The 27,306-nt window shown below is 52.9% G+C and overlaps 1 protein-coding gene across 9 annotated transcripts in view; it reads right to left on the bottom strand.

Moving 5' to 3' along the window:
* Positions 1-27,306, bottom strand: part of LOC138682569 (uncharacterized) — a 71,113-nt gene that overhangs the window by 1,590 nt on the left and 42,217 nt on the right. For 2 of the 9 annotated variants that reach the window (XM_069773825.1, XM_069773824.1), the window contains 9 exons: positions 18,741-18,987; positions 16,173-16,244; positions 15,644-15,715; positions 15,370-15,441; positions 15,171-15,278; positions 13,862-13,969; positions 13,236-13,304; positions 12,398-12,542; positions 538-693 (listed from right to left, as the gene is read on the bottom strand). In XM_069773825.1, coding sequence (XP_069629926.1) covers positions 538-693; positions 12,398-12,542; positions 13,236-13,304; positions 13,862-13,969; positions 15,171-15,278; positions 15,370-15,441; positions 15,644-15,715; positions 16,173-16,244; positions 18,741-18,870 — 932 coding nt within the window. In that variant the 5' untranslated portion in view covers positions 18,871-18,987. Of the gene's footprint in view, positions 1-537; positions 694-10,894; positions 11,420-12,397; positions 12,543-13,235; positions 13,305-13,861; positions 13,970-15,170; positions 15,279-15,369; positions 15,442-15,643; positions 15,716-16,172; positions 16,245-16,925; positions 17,229-18,740; positions 18,988-21,728; positions 21,911-22,236; positions 22,415-22,539; positions 22,767-27,306 lie in introns of those variants that run through there. The other 7 variants (XM_069773822.1, XM_069773823.1, XM_069773821.1 and 4 more) reach the window with 7 other exon arrangements.

The following is a 27,306-nucleotide window of genomic DNA, read 5'->3' as shown; positions in this document are numbered from 1 at the left end:
TCTTTCAGCTCTCCCCGCTAGGCAGCGTGGCTGCACGGCAGTGATCTCCCCTTGAGCTGGGACACCTCTCAAGGTCGCTCCTCGAGGCAGAGAGACCTGTTCTCAATGGCAGATCTTTGCTAAGTGACCGATAGCATGCTGAATTAATACTAATGAAACATTACTGATCCATGTAGCTACTTCATATTAACTATTATAAACTTTGTACAGATAATTCCATTAGACATAAACTGTTGTCCAAGTCTGAGACTAAGACTGGACCGAGCTGCCCCTAGGCTCCATAAGGAGTTTAGAAAGCAAGGGGGTCCCCTCTGAACCTCGCGACTCAATGGGAGGGTCTTCCTTACCCTTTTGCGTCTCCGGCCTCTGTATGAATCCTTCCAGCTCGATTCTAACTCCATTCTCCTTCGTACGTTTCTTCCGTGCAGTAATTAATAAGGCGAACCTTGCCATCCAACTTACTGAACCTCGGGAAACCACTGTCAAACTTTGTTAAACTCCGAAAATTTATTGAACTCTGTCCAGTTATTATTTTACCTCAGTAAAACACACCGATGCTTCTCTCCTTCTGAGCGAGGTGCATTCCGCCCCTTGGCAAGAGACTGGCGCAGCCGGCAGGATCCTGACCAGGGCGAGAGATTGGCACAGCCGGCAGGATCCTGAATCTGGACTCGCGACAGCCCGCAGCACAGCCTGCGTGGGGCGAAAGGCATGCATCAGACCTCGGGGCCGTCAGACCCACCGGGAGGCCTGGGGACAGCAAGGGCACCTGCTCCGTCCCCACCAGAGCACGCCTGCTCCAAAGCATGGAGCTGCCGGCTGGCGAGGAGGCCGCCCTGCCTTCCCCTGGCCCGCGGGCATGAAACACCGACCTCCAGCTCTCAGGGCTCGGGCTGGCGACCCTCGGGGCAGCAGCAGGAACCGCTCTGACCCTGGTCGTGGGGCCGTCCCTGGGGCTGAGCACTCAACTGGGCCACGGCAGGGCCCGTGGGTGATCACCGAGGTCTCCCCCCAGGCCCCTCCGCCCTGGGAGATACCTGCTGCTGCTCCTGCAGCTCCCCTGACCCCTTCCCTGGACCCCCCTCGCCCCGCCTGCCCCCAGCCCATCTCCCCCATTTCTCCTCAGGCTTCTCGGGCTCTGCCCCCTCCGGCCCCGCCCCAGGCCGGCCGTGACTGACAGGCCGCCTCCGGCTCCGCTGATTGGCTCAGCCGTGGCCAATGGCACAGCTGTTGCTGGGCGGGCAGGGGCTGCCTCTCCTCACAGAGCCCGCCCGCACCCCCGCAGCTGCTCCTCAGCCAGCCGGGGCACTGGGGCTGCGGAGAGGCGGCCTGCGGCGAGGCGGCCTGCGGCGAGGCGGCCTGCGGGAAGGGCCCTTCGGTCCGGAGCTGTTCCCTCGGCAGCACGCGGCCTGCGGGAAGGGCCCTTCGGTCCGGAGCTGTTCCCTCGGCAGCACGCGGCCTGCGGGAAGGGCCCTTCGGTCCGGAGCTGTTCCCTCGGCAGCACGCGGCCTGCGGGAAGGGCCCTTCGGTCCGGAGCTGTTCCCTCGGCAGCACGCGGCCTGCGGGAAGGGCCCTTCGGTCCGGAGCTGTTCCCTCGGCAGCACGCGGCCTGCGGGAAGGGCCCTTCGGTCCGGAGCTGTTCCCTCGGCAGCACGCGGCCTGCGGGAAGGGCCCTTCGGTCCGGAGCTGTTCCCTCGGCAGCACGCGGCCTGCGGGAAGGGCCCTTCGGTCCGGAGCTGTTCCCTCGGCAGCACGCGGCCTGCGGGAAGGGCCCTTCGGTCCGGAGCTGTTCCCTCGGCAGCACGCGGCCTGCGGGAAGGGCCCTTCGGTCCGGAGCTGTTCCCTCGGCAGCACGCGGCCTGCGGGAAGGGCCCTTCGGTCCGGAGCTGTTCCCTCGGCAGCACGCGGCCTGCGGGAAGGGCCCTTCGGTCCGGAGCTGTTCCCTCGGCAGCACGCGGCCTGCGGGAAGGGCCCTTCGGTCCGGAGCTGTTCCCTCGGCAGCACGCGGCCTGCGGGAAGGGCCCTTCGGTCCGGAGCTGTTCCCTCGGCAGCACTTGCGAGGTGTGTGCGCAGCTCTGCCGTGGGGTCTGCGCCTGCTCGGGGAGGGAGAGGGGGAGAGGAGCTGCCCTGCGTTTGCTCCGGGTCGGCAAATCGTTCCCAAAATGCGAGCCGGTCTGTGCTCCAGCCACAGCCCTGGGCAGGAGGAGCTGCACGATGGGAGCCGCTGGCCTCGGCCAGGCCGGCACCCGGCAGGAGACAGGGCTCTGGCCCCGGTCACACCACCCGTGCTGAGCCCAGCACCCAGGGCCTTCGTCAGGCCTCACCTTCCCCCAGGCGATGAGGAGGAGAGACGCCCTGTCCTGGCATGGCCCAGAAGGAAGGACGGAGCCCCCGGCACTCTCCCACGGGGGCTGGCCACCGGCCTTCGCTTCTGTCCCTGGGGCTCCCCAGTGCTGGCAGGCCCCACAGAGCTTCAGGGCCAGGCACATGTCAGGTGCCAGGGGCTCCTGGGGCTCAGGGCAGCTTCGGGCATCCCTGCAGCTGAGGTGCGTCTGCCCCTTTGCTTCTGCAGATGCAGTAGTTATTTGCTACCCCCTTAGTGGTCAGAACTGTTTCTCTGCATGGCACGTGGACTGGACAGAAGCCACTTCCCTGCTAGTCTGGGAGGACTTCGGGGAAACAAGGAAGTCACAGCATGCACACAGGTTTGAGGAAAGTGAAAAGGAGCCGTGTCAAGGTTTTTCTGCTGTTTCAGATCTCAACTTAGACATTTGTGTGCATCCCCGCACCAAAGTCACGTCTTTTTCCTCCCAGCTGCACAGCTTTTCACCAGCGACAGTGAGTTGGGCTGAGCTGGCCTTCCGGATAACTCGGCTCCTTTCTTGTTTAATTGTGTGCCTGCACTTTCCCTTTTTTCCACCAATGTCTTCCTTTCTCCCTCCTTCCCCCACCCCCCGCCCCCAATTCCATGCTCATTCAAAGATAATTATGATTTGACTTTCTGGACAGATCATCAAGTAGGTAGTCACGGGATATATGTATAGGCTGGCCTATCCCTCCAGAGCTGTAGGCTGAGCTATTCTACCTTTAAAGGCTAGGTAGATATGGGCTATGGGTAGAGTTACTGTTTGCCAGTTATTATTTCTTTTGGGGTCCTGTGACAGTGATGGTAAGGTCATCAGCCTGCAGCTCTGCAAAAACTACCACTGAAGGAGATTTGATGGTGGATGCTGTTCTGTGTGTTCTGTTTTCAGTAGTCATTTCATTGAGCTAGAATTACTTCTGTGCAATCAGGTGATGGGGATCTTCTCACACTGGTCTTCTGTTTCTGCAGCATGTCCTGAGAGCCTTTGTCATCCAGAGCTTTCCTGTCTGTTCCCAAGAGGAGTGATGGCCATGACGTGGAACGACTCCTGTGAGTAATGGCTTTGCCAGTAGGCTTGGATTTAACGAATCCCCATGGACAAATGGATGTAGCAGGAGCTTGATCCAAGAATTTTGGTGTGCTGACACTCTAGACTGAATTTGGAGGTGTTTCCTCCTTCTCCTTCTCCTCCTCTTCCTCTTCCCTCTTCTTCCTCCTCCTTTTCTTCCTCCTCCTGCTGCTCCTCCTCTGGTTCTTCATCATCGTCCTCTGCGTCCTCTTCCAGCTCTTCTTCCTCATCCTTTTCCCACTCCTCCTCCTCTTTCTTCTCCTCCTCCTTGTCCTCCTGTTCTTCCTCCTCCTCCTCTTCCATCTCCTTCTGCTCTTCTTCCTCCTCCTTTTCCCCCTCATCTTCCTTCTCCTCCTCCTGTTCTTCCTCCTCCTGTTCTTCTTTTTCCTCATTCTGTTCTCATTTCTCCTCATTCCCCTTCTCCTTTTCTTTCTCCTCCTATTTTCTTCCTCCTCATTCTTTCTGTATTCTCCTCCTCCTTATCCGGTTCTTCCTCCTCTTCCTTCACCTCCTCTTCTTTCCTCTCTTCCTTGTGTTCTTCTTCCTCCTGTTCTTCCTGTTCTTCCTCCTCCTCCTCCCCTTCTTCTCCTGTTTCTCTTCCCCTCATTCCTCCTCCTGCTCTTCTTCCTCCTCCTGTTTCTCCTCCTCCTGTTCATTCTTTTCCTCCATTTCTTACTCCTCTACCTCCTGTTCTTCCTCCTCCTCCCCTTGTCCTTTCTTCTTTCCTTATTATGTCCGTCCTCATACTCCTCCTCTGCCTGCTCTTGTTCTTCCTGTTCTTCTTGTTCTTATGTTCTTCATCCTGCTCTTCCTATGGTTCATCCTCCTTCTCCTCCTATTCTGCTTATTTTGTTTGACATTTTGCTGTTCATTCATCTTCACTTCAAGTCTTATCCTCAATACTTCATTTCCCTGTGTCTTTTTTTTTTTCCTTTACGAAGCAAAGCATGAAGGAATCAGGATAAAACCAAACCTCCTCATCTCAGGAACTTTTGCAGCCACAGATTTTGGAAAACATGACTCCTTACTACTCCTTTATCCTTTTAAAAAGAAAATTAAATAACCTAACAAGAGGGTCCCAGTTGTACCTTGAAATTAAGTTAGAAAATTCAGTGTCACTTTTTGGGCTAGGTTTTCAGCCAGTTTAAACTGCTTGATCAGAGTCAGAGATATGCTAATTGGCAGGAGCTGAAAAGCTCTGTCTCTGCATAAAAACCATATAATGCTGCTAGCTGAATTTTTAAACTAACCTTGTACTTTTTGTTTCATTAGCTAACAATACATACAGACAGACATATATATATGGGCATATATACACAAAAAGACTATTTCAAGAGAATAAATTAATATCTCTGTAGCTTTATCATATTCAAACAAAACCTATGTATCCTAGGAGATAGGAAGATTGCCTCCTGTCACTGGATTTTTACAAAATAGCGTTGGGACAAATAGCCATTATGTTAAAGAGTGAAAACACTTAGCACAAGTGCATGGAAATAAAAATGAGCATTTCAAAGTCCTCTGCAAGCATGGGCTGTTTGAGCTTTGGAATTTGCAGCATTCAGGATGTAACAATGCTTAGAAGCTCCCTGCAGTTTTCACCACAGAGCTGATACTGGAGAGTAAGACCCCTCTCCCTATGTCTGATACTAGAACGTTGACTCAAAATTCCCAGAGCCCCACTACTACATGACTGTCTTTAAGGTTCCTTGTTTGTTTGTTTTTCCTAAGTAATGCTAACTTGGAGCCCTTAAGTGACCAGATCCAAACCCGTAGGCAGAGTGATGTTTCTTATTTCTATTCGGTTGGCATGGGTTGGTCACAGGTGGGTATGCAGCAGAGCGCCTCTCCTGTGGGTTTGGGGTTGGCAGCACAAAGGCAAGAGACAAAAGGCAGGGAAGAGAGCAGGAACCAGAGTGTGGTGATGGCTACACAGGGTTTTTAGCAGCAGACCTGAGCTTCGTTTGGCTGTGCTTAGCACAGCCTGACATGTGTTAGTGCCTCATGCAAGTTAAGTATGTGCAGCTGCTTCAGGGGAGATGCCCCCAGCTGATAGAGGACATATGGACCTTGAAATCTTGTCTGTTCTGTGGGATTTTGGAACATGCTGAAATGCTGTTTTTAATGGGGAATGAATGTAAACATTTGCTAGCGCATTGAAGTGCTTCCATAGTCAGAGTCACCGGTTCAAGATAACAGAGATACTGAACTGCGTGTGACAAGGGGGGTGAAAATGCTGTTGTTAATAACTCTCTGAGAAGCAGAAAACTGAAGGCTAGGGCATTGTGCCTTTCCAATTCGTGCCTGCTACAAAAGGTGTAAGCCTCTGTTACTGTAATAAAAAGCAGCCGTTGTTTCAATTGCATACATTGATATCTACAGCAATTACAGAGTTGCTAACTGCCATGCTCTGACACCTAAAGCACGACAGACTTGTTCTGAAGGCTTTACACGAAGGTACAACTTTTAAATATGGCACTCCTTGAAAACATGGCTTGTTCAATAGTGGGTGAACTTGTTCCTGGTTGGCAAACTAAAGAGCCCAGTGAGGTCAGGCTGCCAAAAGCCAAGCGGGTGCTCTTGAAGAAAATGCCCATCGATTGCAAATAGGCAAATGTGGCATGCTCTCGAAAACCTGGTCCACAACACCACTGTTTTAAAAGAGTATAAATGCCATCATGAAGACAAATCCGGTGGTGAATATTTGCACGCGATCTGCAGGTGCACAACACCTTCCCTGGGGAGAAGGGACATGCTATTAATAGAAACAACTTCTGTAAACGAGTCTTTGCCTGTTTTCAATGTCCCTGGGTACCTGAGACGTTGGCTGGGGACCTGCAGGAGACCCCCCAGCCCCTGGAGTGGTGGCTGGAGGATGGGTAGGTCAAAGGATCCTGATGGGAGCCCTGCAGGGCCTTGTCCATTGCACCGATGGGCACCTTCCCTTGTCACAAAGAGCATCTCATGGGCTGGAAAAGGGATGCTCTGGAGATCCTCTTCCCTGCGCTGGGGTCCCAGGGAAATTACAAGGCCTCACCAAGGAAGCTGTGTGGTCCATTTAACTCTCCCCTCTCCAGCAAGGGTATGAAGGGGATTTAAATCAAGGGAACTTGTCCAGAGAATGAGGAAGCAGTAAAATGTCAGCATGCTGGATGAATCAGCAGTGGATCACCCTGTGCTGCCCTTGCACCTATGGTCCAACCCCGCTCCCACGTCTGTGTGCGCTTTCCGAGGTGACCGGTCCCTGCCCTCCTGCCCTGGTTGTGTTCTGTAGCTCTTGGCAGGGTTTTCGAGGAGTTTGGCCCTTGGTGTCTGCTCCTCAAAATAGGTTTCCTTTCCACGAGCTTTCCAGCCTGTCCCTGCCAAAGGGACAGCCCAATTCAGCACCCGTCACCACGCACCACAGGGCTGGGGCCATACTCCCGCTCACAGCAGTCGTGACACAACCAGCTTTCGCAGCTGCAATACTGTCGTGAGTCCAGAGCTGTTGGCTGTCCCACACAGCGTGTCCCGACAGTCCACGTCCACAGAGGAACATACAACTATTGCCTTGTGTTTGCTGCAAGAGGGAAAAAAACTTAGCAGCCCCAGACTCCTCCAAGGAAGCCACCTGAGCAGTTTTGTGTATGTTGGAGGCAGGTCAATGCCCCGTAGCTCCCTGGGACTCCTTCCAGGCATCGCCCGGGGTGTTTTGTCCTCCCACTGTAGGGAGCAAAAATGATAGAAACATAGAATGGCTTGGGTTGAAAGGGAGACCTTCAAAGATCATCTGGTCTACCCCACCCCCCGCCATCAGCAGGGACATCTTCTACTAGACCAGCTTGCTCAAAGCCCCCTCCAACCTGACTTTGAACACCTCTAATGATGGGGCATCCACAGCTTCTCTGGACAACCTGTTCCAGCGTCTCACCACCCTCGGCGTAAACATTTCTTCCTTATGTCCAATCTAAACCTACCCTCCTTCAGTTTAAAACCCTCACCCCTTCTCCTACTACAGGCCCCGGTAGAAAGTCTCTCTGCACCTTTCTCAGAAGTCCCCTTCACATACTGAAAGGCCGCAGTTAAGGTCTCCCTGGAGCCTTCTCTTCTCCAGGCGCAACACCCCAACTCTCCCAGCCTTTCTGCACAGGAGAGGTCTTCCAGCCCTGGGATCATTTTTGTGGCCTCCTCTGGACCCGCTCCAACAGGTCCGTGTCTTTCTTGCGCTGGGGACCCCAGAGCTGGATGCTCTAAGGAGCGTGTGGGGTCTCAGGAGAGCGGAGGAGAGGGGCAGAATCCCTTCCCTTGACCTGCTGGCCGTGCTGCTTTTGATGCAGCCCAGGATACGGTTGGCTTTCCGGGCTGCAAGCGCACATTGCCAGCTCATGTCCAGCTTTTCATCCACCAGCGCACCCCCAGCTTACTCGCTGGCAGGGCAGCGTGGGAACAGAGTAGGCCTTGGGGCCGTGCAAGCAGCCTTCAGCCATAGCTAAAACATGGGTGTGCTACCAACACTGGTTTGGTCACACATCCAAAACTCCACACCGTACGTGCTGCTAGGAGGAAAATTCACTCCATCCCAGCCACAAGCAGAACAGACGGTGTCTCTGTTATGGCTCGATAGCAGCTTGGTGCTGCTCTGCGCTTTATTTCTGGCTTTGCCCTACGTGGTGTATCTGGCGTGCACGCAATGCGGGGGCTGGGGCTGGAATTGCCCTACACAGTACCCCTGTCCTGTGCACTCCAGGACAAAGCTGGCACAGGGAGCAGAGGTGGGGGTGATGACCTGTTAACGAGCCCCTTTGGTGCCTCTGAACTTAGCAGGACGGTCCCACCAGGGAAGCTGGGCTCCCCCAGCCTGTTGGTGGGTCCCATGCCCAGCTCCCTGCCTGCTGACACCGTGGGCACCCGGGTCCCTGTGTGCCCCGATACGACGTTCGGCCCAGGATTGGTGAATCCCTGGGTCTGCTGCCATTACGACCTGGACAACTGCGCTACTGATCTGTAGTTATTGCTGTGCCATCCCTCGGACACGAATGCTCGATCCCTGAAGCTGTCCGTCAGGAGTCTGTCATCGTAGCCCAAACCCATACCCTGGCGGGGCTGGCTCAGGCCCTTGCAGGAGGGCCGGCGCGATGGGCTTGGGGCGCGGGCGGGTGGCTTCAAGTCCTCGGGGGGCTCGAGGTCTCCGGGCTGGTCCCGCGACAGCCGGCTGGCTGAGTTGGACAGCCATGAGGGCCGGGGTGGAGGCGGGCGGGCCGGGCGGCTGTCCGGGCTGGCGGAGGCCCGTTCCCTGCTGCTCTGTGGCAGGCGGGCCGGTTTTCCAGGCACAGGTGATGGCTCCTGCTGTCGGGTCCAGCTCTCCGGGGGGCTGGGGCGGCTGCTCGGGCTGTCCAGGCCCGAGGAGCAGCTGCTGGTGTCGGGCGGGCTTGTGGGAGATTTCATGGAAGATGGGGGACATTTCTTTGAGCCCGATTATTTAGAGTTAGCGTAAGTAGGCCGCAGTTAGCATGAGCGGGCCGGAGTACGTGACAGCTGCAGTCCGTTCGGACTTTTGAACCACCAGAAAAACAACGGACGTGAGGAACTTGGAAAGTGGAGCAATGAAGCAACAAGATAACAGAACTGCAGAGGCAAGAAGGAGCTGCGAGAGCTTTAACGCAATTAAGCAAGCTGTCATTTCGGCTTAGAGCATTTAGCTGCGGGATGGGGACTTAGGGGTTGGTTTGTATCTTTGTTAAAAATCGGGGTTTCTTTTATTCTTATGTATTTTATTAGGTGTAATGTTGCTGTTACCGCTGTCCTGGTTTCAGCTGGGATAGAGTTAACTGTCTTCCTAGTAGCTGGTACAGTGCTATGTTTTGAGTTCAGTACGTGAAGAATGTTGGTAACACTGATGTTTTCAGTTGTTGCTCAGTAGTGTTTAGACTATAGTCAAGGATTTTTCAGCTTCTCATGCCCAGCCAGGGCACCTGACCCAAACTGGCCAACAGTGTATTCCATACCATGTGACGTCCCATCTAGTTTAGGAACTGGGAAGTGGGGGGGCAGGGATTCGCCGCTGGGGGACCGGCTGGGTGTCGGTCAGCGGGTGGTGAGCAATTGCCCTGCGCATCATTTGTACATTTCAATCCTTTATTACTACTGTTGTCATTTTATTAGTGTTATCATTATCATTATTAGTCTCTTCTTTTCTGTTCTATCAAACCGTTCTTATCTCAACCCACGAGTTTTACTTCTTTTCCTGATTTTCTCCCCCATCCCACTGGATGGGGGGGAGTGAGTGAGCGGCTGCGTGGTGCTTGGTTGCTGGCTGGGGTTAAACCACGACAACCGCGTTTAATTAACTGTGTTCACAGATCTTTGCAAAAGGCAATACAGCATGTGTTAGTTGTCGAAAAACAAAAAAGGGGAGTTGTAGGAACATATTTAGCTAACGGTCACAAGAGCATTCCAGACGCCTTTAGAAGACCTTGAACAGAATATGATAACAAAGCCAATTAGAAGAACACGAGCGCGCATTCCACGATAAAGGGAACTTGGCACAAAGAACCTCAATTCGGCAGTTTATCTTGACCAATTAGACTGAGACAAGTTTCGCATGTTTTAGTTGGTATAACCAATTATGCCTTATGTTTATGCGCGTGTACAGTGATGGTATAACCAATTATGCCTTATGTTTATGCGCGTGTACAGTGATGGTATAACCAATCATATTCTATGCTTGTGCGTGTGTGTGATGGGTTAACCCTGGCTGAACGCCAGGTGCCCACCAAAGCCGTCCTATCACTCCCCCCTCCTCAGCTGGACAGGGGAGAGAAAAATATAACAAAGAGCTTGCGGGTCGAGATAAGGACAGGAGAGATCATTCGCCAATTACCGTCACAGGCAAAACAGACTCAGCTTGGGGAAAATTAACTCAATTTATTACCAATCAACCAGAGTAAGGTAATGAGAAATAAGACCAAATCTCAGAACACCTTCCCTCCACCCCTCCCTCCTTCCCGGGCACAACTTCACTCCCAGGTTTTTCTACCAACCCCCCCCCAGCGGCACAGGGGGACGGGGATGGGGTTTACAGTAATCACACGTTATTTTCTGCCGTTTCATCCTCCTCAGGGGCAGGGCTCATCACACTCTTCCCCTGCTCCAGCATGGGGTCCCACCCACGGGAGACAATCCTCCACAAACTAGTCCAATGTGGGCCCTTCCCACGGGCTGCAGTTCTTCACGAACTGCTCCAGCATGGGTCCTTTCCACGATGTGCAGTCCTTCAGGAGCACACTGCTCCAGCATGGGTCCCCCACGGGGTCACAAGTCCTGCCAGAAAACCTGCTCTGTGGGCTCCTCTCTCCACAGATCCGCAGGTCCTACCAGGAACCTGCTCCAGTGCGGGTTTCCCACGGGGTCACAGCCTCCTTCGGGAACCCACCTGCTCCGGCGTGGGGTCCTCCACGGGCTGCAGGTGGATATCTGCTCCACCGTGGACCTCCATGGACTGCTCGGGGACAGCCTGCCTCACCATGGTCTTCACCACGGGCTGCAGGGGAATCTCTGATCCAGTGCCTGGAGCATCTCCTCCCCCTCCTTCTTGGTGTCCACAGGGTTGTTTCTCTTACATGTTCTCACTCCTCTCTCTGGCGGCTGTTTCTCAATGTCCCAACTTTTTTTTTTTTCCTTCTTAAAAATGTTATCACAGAGGCGTTACCACTATCGCTGATTGGCTTGGCCTTGGCCAGCGGCGGGTCCGTCTTAGAGCTGGCTGGTATGGGCTCTCTTGAACACAGGGGAAGCTTCCAGCAGCTTCTTACAGAAGCCACCCCTGTAACCCCCCCCGCTACCAAAACCTTGCCACACAAACCCAATTCAGCGTGTACAATGACTTTGCAGAATATGTGATTATAAATATGTGTGTGTTTTAGCAATAAAGGGTCGTCTGTCGTCTGCTTTCAGGCGTCCGTTTATTTCCACCTCCTGCACGGGCTCACGAAGCTGCGGAGAGGCGCCTGCGGAGAGAGGAGGCTGCTGAGGCCCCACCGCGGCTGTGGGGCCGGGCGGGTGTGAGGGTGCGGGGCAGCACACCCGTGGGGTGCGGGCACCTGGCTGCACCTGGGAGCTGTGGGCATGGAGAGCAACGTGCAGAAAACGGGGCACCCCGCACCCCTCGTCTGGGGCTCCGCTCGCCTGCCCATGGCTCGTCTCCTCTCGGCCCTGACCATCCTGACCTGCCTGCTCTGCACGTGCCTGGAAGGAGACCTGCCCGCGACAGACCGAGGGGACCAAAGCTGGGCACAGCACTGCAGGGCCAGGAGAGCCTCCTGTTCGCCTTTCTCAGTGTGCCTGGCAGAGACCAGCACTCGGCTGCCCTGCCCGTCCCTGACCAGACAAGGGCACAGCCTCAGCTCTCTGCTCAGTGACGTGCCCTCCATCCTCCTTTCACAATACGTGTCCAAAGAGATACGTACCCCTGCACAGAAAAAAACCCTGCCTGTGCTGAGAACACGCATGCTGGCAGTGCTCAGGTGCAGATGGGACAGGCTGACTCTCTTTCTCCAAAGCAAGGCCGAGAGCTGGGAAGGTTCCTCACCACGGTCTGAGCTGCTGGGACACCCTGGCCGAGGTGAACCTCTGGGATTTACGGCATCACCTAACAGGGTGATTTCTGCTGGTAGGTGCACTGGCAGGCAGATGTCACGATTGCAATTCTCACTTTTTATGGCTATGTCTGCCTCCGTCTGTTGCTGGGTCTGCTCTTGTCGAGGCAGGGTCACTTTTAACTAACACTTGCCCCAGGAGGAAGGGGTTTCAGAAAAGAGTGCCCATGTGAATTGAGAGGCCAGTTAAAACACCTTACAGCAGAAATCTCAGTAGAGTTTGGCTGGTAACTGACTCGGCACTCCAGAATACCCTACCTCTAAATGTTTCATGGCTCATAGCAGCCATCTAATACAGAAGTTTGGCAAAAAATCCTCCCAACAACTCACCGTCGTCTCTTCCACCACAGACGGATCACACAACACAATATCATCCCAAACAGCACAGAGCCCAAGACTGCCACGGCGCCTTCTATGCAGTAGTACCGGAAATCTTGAGGATCCATAGCATTTGTGTTTCTCTTGCCATCTGCACCTGGAGGAACAATTCTGTGCATTAGTGTGTCCACACGCTGCTGGTAATCTCACAGGAGGTCTGACATTGCCAGGAAATGGTCTTTCTCACTTTGTTAGCATCTCTGCACCAGCGAACATGCTGAGGCTGCAACGTTTCCTTGGTTTCAGTAGAAGCAAAGGAAACTCTCAAAGCCGTTGCAAATTAATGCACTCTGGAGCCTCTCTTTCTCCTCAGAGCTTTGCTTACACTCTGGCATGGCCGTAATCCAGTTTTCCCAGTGTCACGGGTTTGCTCCCCCTTCTCGGCCACCCGTCACATTTGCACACAATTTCTTTTGCGCTCACCCACCTTCACTCTCCAAGGCTTGCTAATGGTGCTGCCTGGAGGCTCTCTCTGGCCCTTTGGGACAAGTTGTCCCACTGAACAGAACTCATGAGGCCAGATGGAGAGCATGTGGGGGAGCGCAGCTGTTTGACCAATCGTTCCTTTGAGCAACACAGACAAAACCCATCCCTGCATCAGGGAGTGCCACCCCCAGCTCTCTGCCCAGCCCAGCACCCACACCCCGAGGGGATGGAGCCAGGTCCTCTCAGGAGACACCTGAACCTCGTTCTCCCTCTTCACCTTTTCTCCAGCGCGGGCACAGCCTGCATGCCCCCAGGTTTCAGGACTTGTCTCCCCCTTATGGCCCCCTGCAAGACTGCTAATTACCTGGATTCTTTGGAAAAAAATCATATCTCCTCATGTGGTGGGCTTCTCCAGGGCTGGACAGCACTGCCACTGCCAAGAATCAGAGAAAGGTAAAGCCTCAGCATGGTCAGGCACAGAAGGTGCAGGAGGGTGGCACAGGTTCTCTCTAAGCCCATGCCCGATCCGTCAGTGAATCCCTTTGGACCTCAGTTCACAGGAGGGATCCCCCTCTGTTGTGCTTAGGGGGACTCAGGGCAAGCTCTGGGATGCAGGCATTGCAGGAGGCACATTCAATTAAGAGTTGTATTTCCCAGCATCTGCTGAGGGTGGCTCAGATGGCCTCATTCCCAAAACGGCAACGTTCTGAAATTCCTGTGAACAGGGTGCGGTGGGAGGTGAGCATCTCACTGCACCCACACAGAGGGTTCCGAGTGAGTGTCTCTCTGGCACACCGATGGCAGTAACCTCCACGCCCCAGAGATGACAGCCATCCTCAGAGAGCCGTTCCTGGCTTCTTTTAGAACACTCGCTCTGTACTAATAGTTTGGCTGCTGACAAGATGTGCAGTAGCAGGCACCAGGGGAAGAGGCTGCAGACACACAGTGATTTTGATTCATGACACTGGATGACTGAAGGACAGCAATTACCTGGCACGCCTGTTGATTGAACTGCCCCTGTTTTTTCGTCAGTAACTGGCACTGTGTGACTATCTCCGTCCTGAAACGCCTCCTTCTCCACAGTCTCACGGTCCATCTCTTTAGAAAGAAAGTGGCTCGGTTTAATTAGAAGTAACCGTTCCTCATCAGGAACGCGGTATCTTCAGGAGGCAATACTTCTCAAAATACATTAATAACACTTAGAAACAAAGCCTGGGCATTTGGGGGTGCACCTAGTCACTAGTCCAAACAACGTGTCATTCACGGAGAAAAATTTAAGCGCTAGACACTTTCCAGTTTACCAATAGACAGCAAATCCTGACCTGCTGAGAGTGCAGGGGATTGCATGTGATCTTGTTCACATTCCACTTAGTGCATTTTTGGCAAACTGCAAGATGATGGTAAATTACTTCCTTCGCAGAAGACTGCAAGATGCTGTAACCAGTTCAGCTGGGGAAAGAGTCCTTCTGAGAAGCACTTCCCATCATACCAACTCCACCACATGGTAAGGGTAACAGACACGCATGGTGGACTGAACCGCAAGCTCTTGCTACCATATTCTGGGCACTTTCACAAGTGGCAGCCAAGAGCCCACAGTCCCCCAAAACAAGAGGAAAACCACAACCAAGTTATCTAAAACACAACTAGAAACAGACAGGCAAACCACCCGACACCGAATTCACAGCCCTTCATTTTAGCTGCCTTCAAGTTAGGTGTATGGCCTTCAGCTGGGTGTCCAGCTTTCACCTGTCCCTGACCCCGAGGTGTCACCGGGAGTCCTCAGACATCAAGGACAACAATGGGGTTAGACCAGGCTGTGAAGCCAGGGTGCTCCCATCCTGCCCAGGGGATGCCTGCAGCCCAGGCAAAGTCTGCCGGTCTCAGTGACCCCAAGCTCCCGGCGCATCCCGTCCACCGGCCAAGAGCACTCTCCCCGCCAGCGACTGGCAGGGTGCTGGCCCTCTCATGGCTTATCAGGAATCAGCTCCTAAGCCAAGTCCCTCACACACTCAAGGTGTGAGCACCGCCAGCTCCTGCCAGCTGGATACCAACATCTGCCCAGAACAGCTCTGGCCAGTAACGCTATAACTGGGGCACCAGCCATCCCTGGGGCTCAGCTGAACCACAACTGGCAGCAGAGACTCTGCACCATCTCTACAGCTCACCAGCACCTGCAAGGCGTGAAGTTTGAGTGACAGTGCAGTGAGGCTCTGATCGATCCCTTCCTGCTGCGTAGGCTACGGCTTGTCCATACATGCATCTGAAACCTCAGCTTCCCAAGTCTTCCAGTTATACCCACCATGTGCTGCTTTGTCCAATTCCTTCAGGATTTCCTTCAGGACTTCTCGTGACCGCTGGGAAGATTTTCCTATTTCAGCTTTAGCTTTGTACTTTGCTCTTTGAGGACCTTAACAGAAAGTATAAAGTTAAATTTCTCAGGAATAACATACTGAGAACGAGCGCTTAGTCTGCGAAGTCAGTCAGGACTGACTACTCACCCCTGGGATGCCAGGTGAGCTCCAGCGCAGGACCCAGCCGAGACGCTGGAAAAGCCCTCCCTGTACCCACGTCTGCAACCAAACACCCACGAGAAGTTCCCATCATACATTGTGATATACACTGGCATACTGAATAGCAGAACATATAAGGGGATCACAGAACAACATGGCACACACGATGCAGGTCTATATTCTCACACCTGCAAGAGACATCTTGCTCACATTCGGGCTTTGAGCTGGCAGCTCTCAAAGGAAGTAAAAAGCCATGACGTACCCATGCGATCTCCCTGCACGTCAGCCCTGGAACCCGGCTGGGAAGCTGGATATCCATTGCGTCCAGCCACGTCTGTAAAACAGAACAGAGAAGCTCCCATGAAATATTTCAATAGGCTTCTTCAGATGTCAACAGCAACAAATGCAGTTCAAACACAGGATTGCTCCGTGGCACTCGTCTCTCCCTGCCACTCAGGAGCACTGTGCAGACCGTTACTGGGTGCCTGGACCATGCCAGTTTAAAACAAACCATGCACGGCGCTGCCGGCAGAAAGGACTCCCTGGAGCTCACACCAGCTCTAAACTCAACCCCAACAAGCCCGCTGGCTTTGCAGCAGGCACTGGAAGCAGCGCAGGGTCGGAGAGGCTGGGAAAGAATGTTTTGCAAGGCAGAGCGCCCCAGGCCGCGTCACTGAGCCTGACCCATTCCCTCCCTGCTCTTCTGCATGTCTAAGCATCGGCCAAGAAAATATTACATTTCATATGAACGAATATTAAAACCTAAATGCCCGCTCATTCAAGTGACGTACCTGTGGGGTTGCCCTGAGGCTCCCAGACAAGATCCGGCTGAGCAGTCGGGTGGCCACTGGCTACAGGCACAGCTGTAAGCAAGCACGTTTCCATTAGAGCTGTGATCTACTTCTTTCCCAGTGACCTGCCGTCACTGGAGGGGGGGCAGGTAATGACGTGGGACCCAGACATGGGTGGAGATTTCCAAAGCTGCAGAGGGCCTGGGGGACCTGGGTTCACCTGAGGAGAGCACTGTGGGGCTAGAGCAGGAATGCTCCTGTTTTTCTGAGCAGACATCTCCCAAGGACGGACCTGGGTCCCTGAGGCTGAAAGCCAGCATTCAGCCGGGGAGCGGCAGAGCCACGGCCCCGGGCACGGCTGTGACCAGTCCTGGGAAGAAGTGCTCCTGCAGGCTATTGCCTGGCCCCTGCAGTGCTGCTCTGGCCCTGACATGCAGGCCAGGGGAAGGCTGCCCTGGGGCAGGGCAGCACAGGGCCGGCTCGAGGGATGGTTCCTCACCCCGCGGTGCCGCTCTCGGCCCCACCGGTCACCTCGAAAATGCCTCCACAGCGGCTGCAGCCCCCTGCACCTCCCCGCGGGGCATCTGCCTCCCGCTGCCCGTGGAGCTGGCCACGACTCACCCGGCCCAGCCCGGCCCCGCTGCTCTCACAGCCCTGCCACACCACGACCCCAGCCCCGCCGTCACCCCGAGGTGTGGTGGGTGCTGCGCCACGCTGCCAGGGCTGGGTGCTGGCCCTCGCCTGCCCACCTACCTAATCCCCGCGCTTGCCACGGAGCAGCCCCGACATCCCAGGCTTGCAGGGACACCACGAAGAGGATAATGAGGCAGGTGGGGGTCATGGCCCCCCACGCCTGCACCATGCCGCTGCTGCTGCTGCCGCTGCTGCTGCTGCCGCTGCTGCTGCTGGCACTGCTGGAGCGGTGCCCGTGGCACAGCACTGCACATCACGGCGTGGCACAGCGGGGCTCTGTGACCTCACAGTCCGGCCTTCCCACCGCGGCCACGGCCCTGGGGCACTGCCCCTCCCCCACATGCTTTGAGGTTGTGGATTTAGATGAAATTAAGACCCCTTCAGCATCCTAGCTGTCTGCACATCAGCACGCTCCCTGCCATCCTCAGGCTCAGGTGCTTTTGGCTACAGCTGCTTCTGTGCTTGCTGTTTGGCCACTGCTCTTCTGTGGATTTCTCTCTGCCCCGGAGTCTGAGGACAGTTCTGTGGGATCCTCCGGGCTGAGGGGAGGGGAAAAAAAGAAATCCATGTTATTTCCTCTACGTAAATGCTACTGAGGCTACGGGCTGGCCAGACTTGTATGGAGAGCTTTACACTAGATTTAGTGGGGGAGGAGGAGGAGGAAGAGGAAGAACAGGAAGAACAGGAGGAGGACTAAAAGATCTTTCCTTTCCCACAGTGTTGCGTATCTGGGGACTGATACAGCATCACTTGCCATCTAGTCAGTGAGAAGAAGCCCAATTCCTGTAAGCAGCTGCAGGTTGGTACCCACCAGCATTGGTAAAGATGTCATGCAGATAATAATTCAGCAGCTGCTGAATGATTGTGAATTGATTTTCACAATCTTTTGGTAAAATACAAGCAAAATAAGCTTAGCAAGTCAGGAGGTAAACTCAAGCATTAATTTCATGTACGAGCAAGAAATTGGTAACTACAGGGAAATGATGTTCAAGGGTACAGACAAGACGGTGGAAAACACAGCTTCAAGAAGTCATTCATCGTACTGTCTTCACTAACAACTCTAGAGTCCAGCATTATGGGGTCCATCTCTGCAACAGGGGCTATTTCCAATTTGAGCTGCTCTTCAATAGCAAATGGGAGGCTGTAACTTGTTTCCCACAGGTGGAACTGCACCATCAGGAATCCTGCTGTACAACTGCCAGATAGAATGACTTCAAAAGCTGGAGGTGGGAATCCAACTCCATTTAAAAAAAAAATAATAAATCTTATCACTACTGCAATTCTTGATGTCCTCTGTTCATACCTGGAACATTTTATGTACCCACATCTCTTAACAACACCAGAGAACACGCTGAGGTAGGAAGGGTTGCAGATGTAGCTCATCTAGTCTAAACCACAGCTGCCTTTAAGGATGTACGGCCTCACTTGAGCTTTCATTGTGCAAAACAATCCCTAGTGTCACACTGATGCAGCCTGCTTTATTTCTGAGTGCAACAAGCCCTCAAATCCCAGATTTGTGGTTTCAAAAGCACAGTTCTGCTGGATCAGTCAGTTCAAGAGAAAACAGACTGCCTAGCAAGTATCAAAAGTTCCCAGGAAAGGACTAATCTGAGAACTTGAGGAGCCGTCTGACCTGGAAGAGGAAGTCCCTGAATCGGATGGGACAAAGACAGGCAACAGGACATTCTCTAGTCTCACAAGGCCGAGCTGTGTGCTGAAGAAAGGGCACTGTGACATGAGCTTCTGGTGCAGTCCTTGGTACTACGGGAACGGCCTCCCAGATCTCAGTTCAGGGATTTACTCAGTTTCAACCCCACCACACCTCGTATCGGCAACGGTAAGACTGGATCTCAAGTAAAGGCAATGGGCTCTCACCCCGATCCACAGCGGTCCGTCTTCTACATAGCCTGTGCAGGCCCGTCCCTGGGAGCTTGGACTTCTCTGGCCCAAGGCTCAGCCTGTAGCTCTTCCTCGAGAAAGCAGTCCCAGCACCTCTCATCATCATTCTTCACAGGCGCCAGTTCCACAGTGGACATCAGGCAGACTGACGCCTAGAACAAAACTTGCTGGGGAGGATGCTGCCTTTAGACTTCTCCTTTTCTTGGAGGCTGATGGACCTCGACTGAACAACAGGGATAAGCCAAAAAGTAGTCAGTGTCCTTGCACTAACGAAATCACACAGAAGCCCAAAGCCAGATGCCTTCCCTGCTCTCAGTCCCACCTGTTCAACAGCTCAAAATCTTCCCAAAGCAGACAAATCAGCCTACCAGATAAGGCATAAAGCCACCCACCAGCCAACCAAAGGCACAGGCAGAACCAAGCAAGAAACTCACAGGCAACCTTTGCACCGAGTTTGAGCTAGAAGCACGGAGCTAGCACAGGGCTACAGCAACCACCACTGCCAAACACGGCCGAAACTGTCAATGACATTGCATTTTTACATGTGTCCTATTGAGACGCTTCTGCCTTTCGCTCCTACATTGCATTCTTTAGTACAGGAATAGGCGCCTGGTTAATCTTCTACTTAACAGGTTACGAGATTATTCAGCTATCCAAAACAGAGGGACTGAGAGAGTGTCCTGGGTTCAGCTGCGATAGAGTTAATTTTCACAGGACAGAGAGAAAGAGAGAAACGCAGATGAACTAAACTACAAAATAATATCATTGGCCACAAAGCAAAAGACCCAGAGACCAGCTGTTGGTTTTACAGGGACAAAAGCAGATGCAGGAAGAAGTACACGGAAGTGTTTGCAGGTGAAAACCTAGCACGGGACTAAAGATTCATGACCTTACCCAGTATCGCTAGAAGGCAAAGGATGCTATCAGAGCTACTCTGACGTGTGCCAAAACATTTAATAAATTCAAGCTGCTGTTTCCATCCAGCTTAAAAACGTTAACTTACATCCCTCTCCTGTTTCTGAATATCCAGAGAGCGAACTATCACGAGAAGCCTCGTTCACCAGACATTTTCTGACAAACTGCTTTGCGACAAAAAGCAACAAGACGGTTCAACAGGAGCACAGGCTGTGCGAATTCAATGCTTGCCAGCAATCTCCTACAGAGCAGAAACTAAGGTGATCCCAAGGAAAGTTAGAGACCTTGCCAAGTGATGCAAGTGCCGCAGCAACCCCACTGGCAGAAAACCTCTTGAGCTTCAGGTGGACTTGGGAAGGGATTTCCTAAAGCCTCTTTCCTCCATGGCTACCCCTGCAAGCAGCAGTGGAGCAGCGCTGCCTGGCTTCCCTCCTGCAGCACTGACGAGCAAAACAGCAGGCACAATTCAAAAATCAGCCTCGATCAATGGCCCTGAGTGATCTGCATCAGAGACTCAAAAGAAGGAATAAGGCAATTCAGCTATAAACAGAAACACATCATTGACTACCAAGGCAGAGCAGACAGCACGGTTTGTACTATCCTGAAGTATTCTAAACATGAGAGACATGACTTCACCTCAAACCGGGTAAGTTAAGAACACCAGAGGGTGGCACCCCAGCTCTTCTCAAGGGTGGCCAGACGGGGACCCGAGCTGCTGAAACGACCATCCAGAGAGTGCAGCATGACCACACTGGTGTGCAGCACCTTATGACATGCACTGCTGGCACTGTTGCAGGAACAGGGTTTGCTTCCACTGGAGCAGATGCTGCTTTCAACCCAGTGGCACCCCACAAACCTGAAATAACCCGTAGGCCTGGTAGCATTGCCCAAATCCCAGAACAAACCCTAAATCCAGATGCACACTGCCCACTTCTCTGTATTCACACCTGCCCACAGCCACCTGTTGTTTCCAATCCTGTAAATATTTTAGAAAAGCACTCTTTTTTTTTTCTTTTTTTGTTTTTTTTTAATACTTGCTTTGACTTCACTACAGTACAGGCTCAGAGTCCATGACAATGGCTGGTAAAGTCCATAGCAATACAGAATTGCGGAGGGATGAGTGGGATAGGTGCCCGTTAGCCATCTGGTAGTTGTTCACAATTGACTCCAAGTCCTCCGTACCTACCTACCTACCAAGCTCCTGACTCATTGGAAATGAGTCAGACTGCACCAGAAGTAACTCTGTATGACCTGGTCAGACATATCAGACCACAAATGGTGGTTTTGAGACAGAAAACGCAACACAAACCACTGGAACAGTAAAAAAAAACAGCCAGAAGAAACATACACAAACCAAAGGCCCCTTACCAAACCCTGAAAAGACAAACAAGATAAAAAAGGAATTGCAAAAAAAAAAAAGAAGACCACCCAGGACACGAGACAAGGCAAAAATAACATAACTCCAAGAACCCAGGGCCAACAAACCCACAGCCGGTCCGTAACAGTAACATGCTTTAATCCTAACTCACCTGAACTCTGGCATCCTGTAATCCTGCCATCCCATAGCCCTAGCACACTGCAACGCTAGCATACCATAACCCGAGCACACTGTAGCCCCAAGATATCAAAAAATGGAACACAAACTCCCTGGACATCTCTGCTAGAGCCTGCAGGTGGCCCCAGATCTCAGACATCACAACTTTGAAGTGGCAGTGGGACAGAGCCACCAGCACATCACCAGCATCCATCTTCACATTATCCATCAGTGCCTGGCTTAAACGCTCCATGGGAGAAAGGCACTCGGAGATGCTGAACCAGCCAACCATGGCCACGGGGCTTCAGCTCATCATTTCTGTGTCAGAGCCAGCAGGCAGATGACCCCGTCCTCCCTGCGAGACCCCTCAGCGCAGCCATACCCAGCTCCGGGGGGCTAGATACGACCTCGGCTCGAGGAGGAGATGCTGCCTGGGAGCAGGATCTCTCACGGGGGCACTGGGAAACCCTCCTCAGGCCTGGATGCCTGAGAAACATCTCTGCACTGCTCCGTACCTCACAAAACCAGGGGCAGAGGAAGGCTGCTTTGCTGGCCTCCAAGAGAACCAGCGCACCTGGGCTCCTCCGTGGCCACCGGGCGCCTTTGCTGTCAGGCGGGTCTCAGCGTTGCTCTGCCATCGGCTGTCACCTCCCTGAAGGACGCTCTCCAGTGCATGGTAAGTCTCCAGTAGGTCTCCCTGGGGACAAAGATTGAAAAGGAGGGATGGGGTTTGCATTGCCCCCATTCCCAGGCTGCCACAAGACAGACCTGCCACCCCCCAAACCAGCTGTGACATGTGGACACCACCTATGAGCTGCAGACGCGGACGGCAGTGGGGCTGCGGGGAGCAGGCAGGCTGTTCTGGGGTGCCCCCAGCGCTGGCAGAAAGCAGAGCTGGAGAGAACAGGGGGAAGCCCAGGGCAGCCAGCAGCCGGCAGCGGGGTCTGGCAGGATGCAGCGCCTGTGGAAATGCCCGGATCCTTGAGCCTCAGCCCCAGGGCTACAGCACAGGGCTGGCACTACCTGCAGCTTCGCTGGGAAAAATCAGGCAGGGGTGACCCTGAAAACCCACACATGTACCCAGGCCCGGGATTTGACAACCCGTTCCTTTGCCCATCGCCGCCACGGGGTCCAGAAAGCAGTGCCACTGGCCCCGGCATGGTCCTGAGCCATCTCTCGATGCGTGAGTCTTTAACCCAGCCTAAAAAGAGGAAAAATTGACCAGAATTCAGCTGTGCTCAAGTTTTTGCAGGCAGCATGGTTTTTTGAGCTGCCTGGTGCTGCCGTGCCTGGGGAACGCTCAAGAAACAGGGCGGCTGCCTGTACCTGCAGGCAGGCGGTGGAGCGTGTGCAGCAGGAGTGAGTGGTGGCTGGTGCAGCTGTTGAAGAGGTTCAGGCTTTAAATGTGTCCAGACTGGTACGCCTAGTTCCTTTTTCCTTGCAGTTTGTATTTAGAGCTTAAATAGTATTCTTTTTAAAAGCAAGAACATCAAGCAAAAAAAATAAAGAACAAACCCAAAACCAGCTGCGTGATTTCCCCCCCCCAGCTGTCCTTTTTTGCCCTCAGTCCTGGCCACTACGCAAGGCAATGCTCGTCACCAATATTAGGGCGCAGGACTGGGCCCAGGGCAGGGCTTTGGCAGGCAGCACATTCCTTGAGGCTCCCGGTGATGCGGTTCCCGGGGAGCGCTCAAGAAACGGGGGCAGTTGCCCAGAATTGCCATTTTTGGTCTCTCCCCATCACGCTCTGTCTGGCTCCCTGCCCCCATTTTTTAATTCTTCCCTCTCTGTCTTTAACCCATCACTGCTTTCTTCTTTCTCCTTCTTTCTCTGTCTCGCTCCCCGTCTGTATTTTCTTATTCCTCTCTCTCCCGCAGCCTGGCCCCTCGTTCCTGCCTGTATCCCCTCCTGCTCAGCTGGCTGGGCCTTCTCTCTTCTCTCTGGGCCTCCGTCCTGCTCCCCATCCCCTTCTGCTCCTCCGCCGTCTCCCTCCTGGAGGCCATCGCTGTTCTGTCCTCCTGCCCCTCCTTGTCCTGATCCGCACCCCTCTGTTTCTCACTCTCTCCGGGCTGTTTCCCGTCCTCCCCTTGCTCTCTGTCCCTGCCTCTCCCTTTCTTTCTCTCTTCCCTGCCTTTCTCCTCTCACCCTTCCCCTCCGTCCCTCTCTCCTGCTCCCTGTCCCATCTCTCTGTCGCTCCGCTCTCCTGACGCCTTTTCCCTCTCTCTGTCCTGCTCCTGCTCCTGCTCCTGCTCCTGCCCCTCTCCGCCCACTCCACCCCACCCCACCCCACCCCACCCCACCCCACCGCCCTGTCCCCCCTTCCCCTTCCCCTTCTCCTTCTTCTCCTCCTCGTCCTCGTCCTCCCCCGGGCAGGCGGCCATAGGGCCTGCGGGGGGCGGGGCCGGGCCGGGGATGGTGTCCCTGCAGGGTCAGGCAGCAGGAAGACGTGCCCCGGGGCATGCTGGGAGCTGTAGTCCTGGGGCCTGCGGGGCAGACAGGGGCCCTAGCGGTTCCCGGGGCATGCTGGGAGCTGTAGTCCTGGGGCCTGCGGGGCTGCCAGAGGCCCTAGCGGTTCCCGGGGCATGCTGGGAGCTGTAGTCCTGGGGCACGGGGCTGCCGGGCGGCCATGTTGGTCTCTGCGGCCTCTGCTCCACCTGCGGCCCGGCTGAGGTGAGGGCTGGGGCTGCCCGTGAGGCGAGCGAGGCCCTTGGGCTGGCGTGGGGGTGTCTCCTGCCTGCTGGCTGCCCGGGGGAGGGGGCTCCAAGCTGGAGCCGGGCCCGGCTGAGGGAAGGAGAAAAGGGACAGGGTGAGGGGGGTCGCAGCCCTGACTTGGCAGGTTTCACGCAGACGCCCTGTTCAGAAAACACAGCCTCTGTGTGGGTCAGCGGTCCCTGCAGAGTTTTGTTATTCATAGCCTTGTTTATAAATACAGGACTTCGCACAGCGGGCTCACACGGTGCTGTGCTTGTTGTAAACTGAATCGCTTTTATCCCGGCTACAGTCTGGAGGGAGCAAGTGCCAGCCGATAAAGATGGAGATGAAAGCAAGCGATACGCTTGTAATGGTGATCCTGCCACAAGGCATGCTGTTTATTGATCAGGGAAAACGCCGCAGTGACTCTCTCAGTGAACAAGGTTGTCGGTGCCATCTCAGTATGTGACACCCAAGGGATTTTTTCCCTCTGCATGTGCTTCTGTGCAGGCATGTGCATGAAACGTAGGTGTTTCTCTGTGCCGTAATGGGGACCGGTGACAGCTGGGTGGGTGGGAACCTGTGCAAGCACGGCAGAAACTTCCTGCAGCTGCCCTGCCATGTGCTTCAGGGTAAAACAGCTCTTCTGGTTGTTTGCTGCCATTGGGAGCTACTGAGGGCACGGGAAGGTATTGGGTTCTTCCTCCCTGCAGTCAGCACTGGTCCTCACTGGGTAGCTTCCCACAGCAGCCAGTGCTGTATGCCCCTCTCCGTTGTTAGGCAAACAGCTGTAGCAGGAAAGTGTGGCATGTTCCTCTGATTCATGCGCTCTCCACCTTGCACAGCAGCACGCTCGAAATACTGAAATGTGCTCTTTTTGTTGCTGCTAACATTCAAAAATCTTGTCTTGGTCTGGTCAGCAAGGTATTTGGAAAACGTCACGGTTGCATTTTGAGAATGAAATAGGTTCCCATCCTTCCCCCTACCCCCCAAACGGCGCAGGATCCAGACCTTCTCCCCCTACCCCGCTATGTGTATGTAGCCTGGCTTTGTTCATTTTGCTGCCTCAGAGCAAGAATATAGCAAACAACTGAGATGTGTGCCGTGTGCTCCAGGCCAAAGACAGTTTTAAGTGTTCCCAGTGTATTGCATGCAGCTGTGCAGCATGGTACATTTTGGAAGGCCCACTGGGATGATGTATCAGAAGTTGCTGAAAATGAGGTGATGCTGATAGTGGTTTATTTTCAGCGCCTGGTTTGGGAAAGAATATACTCAAATTTTCTAAGATACAGATCTATTAGAGGAAAGGGAGTGCAAGCTAAGGAGCATCATGCTGCATTTATTGCTAAATGTCTGCTTCCCTTTCATTCAAACTAGAAGGTAAACAAAGATTGAACCTGCAACAGAATTGGTTTCCCAGAGTGAGCATTCAAGCACTGGGGAGCAGTTTGCAGGATCAGAACTTCAGCCTGCTCTGGGTTCTGGGTGATAAACCCTCAGGAGAGGAGAGAGAATCCCCACTTTTTTAAATGCAGCTCAACTTATCTTAAGATTTCTTCGTGTTAGATTGTGTTGGCGGTCAGACTCTAAGCACGTGACTGAACTCTTACAAAAATCAAGATATTTAAGGATTATTTACTGTATTAAATCCTCTTACAAGCAGTGCACTCTATTGCCCTGTGGATAGTATAATGTCATGACTGGCAATTTTCCTTTTCTTTTCTAGTACAAGGATGCATGTATGAAGGCAAATCGAGGGTACAAGTGGTGCTCCACAGCAAACCAGCCTGCAAAAACCCAGACATCCGCTGTTACAAACAGGAAGAAGCTATGGGCCTTTGCCTCGGACTCTGCAAAAGATTTACCAAGCCTGAGGAAAGTGACAAGAAGTGACAAAATGCCACAGCATAACTTCAGGATGGCAGGTGAGATTTCCATCCATGTTCCTCAAACGTAGCAGCCTCGTTTTGTTTGCAGATGCGGCGCTGGAATTAAACTGCAAGACCAGTTTCCTTTACTGCACCTGGTACTGTACTGCAAATACCTTTCATGTCCCAAATTACGTTGCCAAGACTCTAGTTAAACCTCTGCATAACAGCCTTGAATTTTCCTAAGTGCATGATTGCTTTCAAGAGTCGAGTCCAGACATGTGACATATCATAAGCCATACCCCATTTGGGGTCCAGATTTGATTGATGTTTAGTTCAGGCTTATCTGCTGTTAGAGATTTTCATTTTCTAGTCAAAAAGGGAAATGCTGATGGTGTGCATTCTTTTTCTCTTTCATAGAGTGTTGTACTATGTTTAGTAATTTGCTGTTTACAGAAATAATTTACGGTTGTCTATGAAGTTGGAGGTGTTAACGTTCTTGTGGATGAATGTACCAGTGGAGCTAACTTCCTGTATTTAAATCGAGAGGAGCGTAAGGATAGCTTGGAGGGGTGGATTCTAACCATTTTAAACATTAAAAAAAACCAACCAAACCATCAAGAAGTGGATTGCCTGAGCTGGGGAAAGGCAGATAATCTCAAACTGATATCCACAAATCGCAGAACTGTAGCAATCATGGAAATAGAAACATCAGTGTTAAGTACTGGCAGCTTAAGAGCCTAACAGTCAAGGTAGAAACTAATTTTTACCCCACCACCCTTTTTTCCTTTTTTTTTTTCCTTTTTTTCCATTTTGATGTTTCTGATTTTACGAATACTGCTGTATTTGAAACTTTGTCATATCCTACCTAGTTTATGACAAGTGTGTGGCAGATAGGACTTTTCTGCTTAGAGGGATCGTGAGCTGGAGAGTGGAAGATGGTTTTATGGAACAAGTATAGAAGGAGAAGAAGGTATAAAAAGGCTTGTATGCTTTTTTGCCAGTGTAGTGGTATGAAAATTCCTGTAATGAAATTTCTTCTGGCTATGAAGGAACTGTGAATTGGGATCAAAATAAAGTGTTTCCTGCTACATCGTTATGATATATGGGAGACCAGTTCTGAAAACCTCAAGCCCCTTCATCCCGTTCTGGTTTTGCTACCAGAGGAGTCACTTTTATGCTCCTTCAGGTTTATTGACTTAACAGAGAGAACAAGGAGTAGGTCTTGGTCTAGCTGGCTGCTGTCCCCCACTGCTCCTGCCGGGATATCCAACTGTAGAGCTTCTGAGTCCGGAGAGATCTTGAATCAACACCTATCAGAGCAGAGGACAGAGAACTTAAGACTTAATGAGAAACTGATCTAATCCATTGTTTTATCTATAGAGCCATTAATTTCTGAAGAAGGCCCTCTTTTGTGCTACATGTGATTTTGAAAGTTTATTTATTTATTTATTTTCTGCTGGCTGACTCAGTGAGCATAGTAATTCACAGGGGTCTCACTCCAGTCCTCGTGCAAGCAAAGGCTGGCTGTTTC

Source organism: Haliaeetus albicilla, chromosome 29 (assembly GCF_947461875.1).
Source record: "Haliaeetus albicilla chromosome 29, bHalAlb1.1, whole genome shotgun sequence".
In the NCBI taxonomy this organism is placed as follows: Eukaryota; Metazoa; Chordata; class Aves; order Accipitriformes; family Accipitridae; genus Haliaeetus; species Haliaeetus albicilla.
Note: the sequence above shows the minus strand (reverse complement) of the source record. Positions and strands in the feature narration are given on the sequence as shown.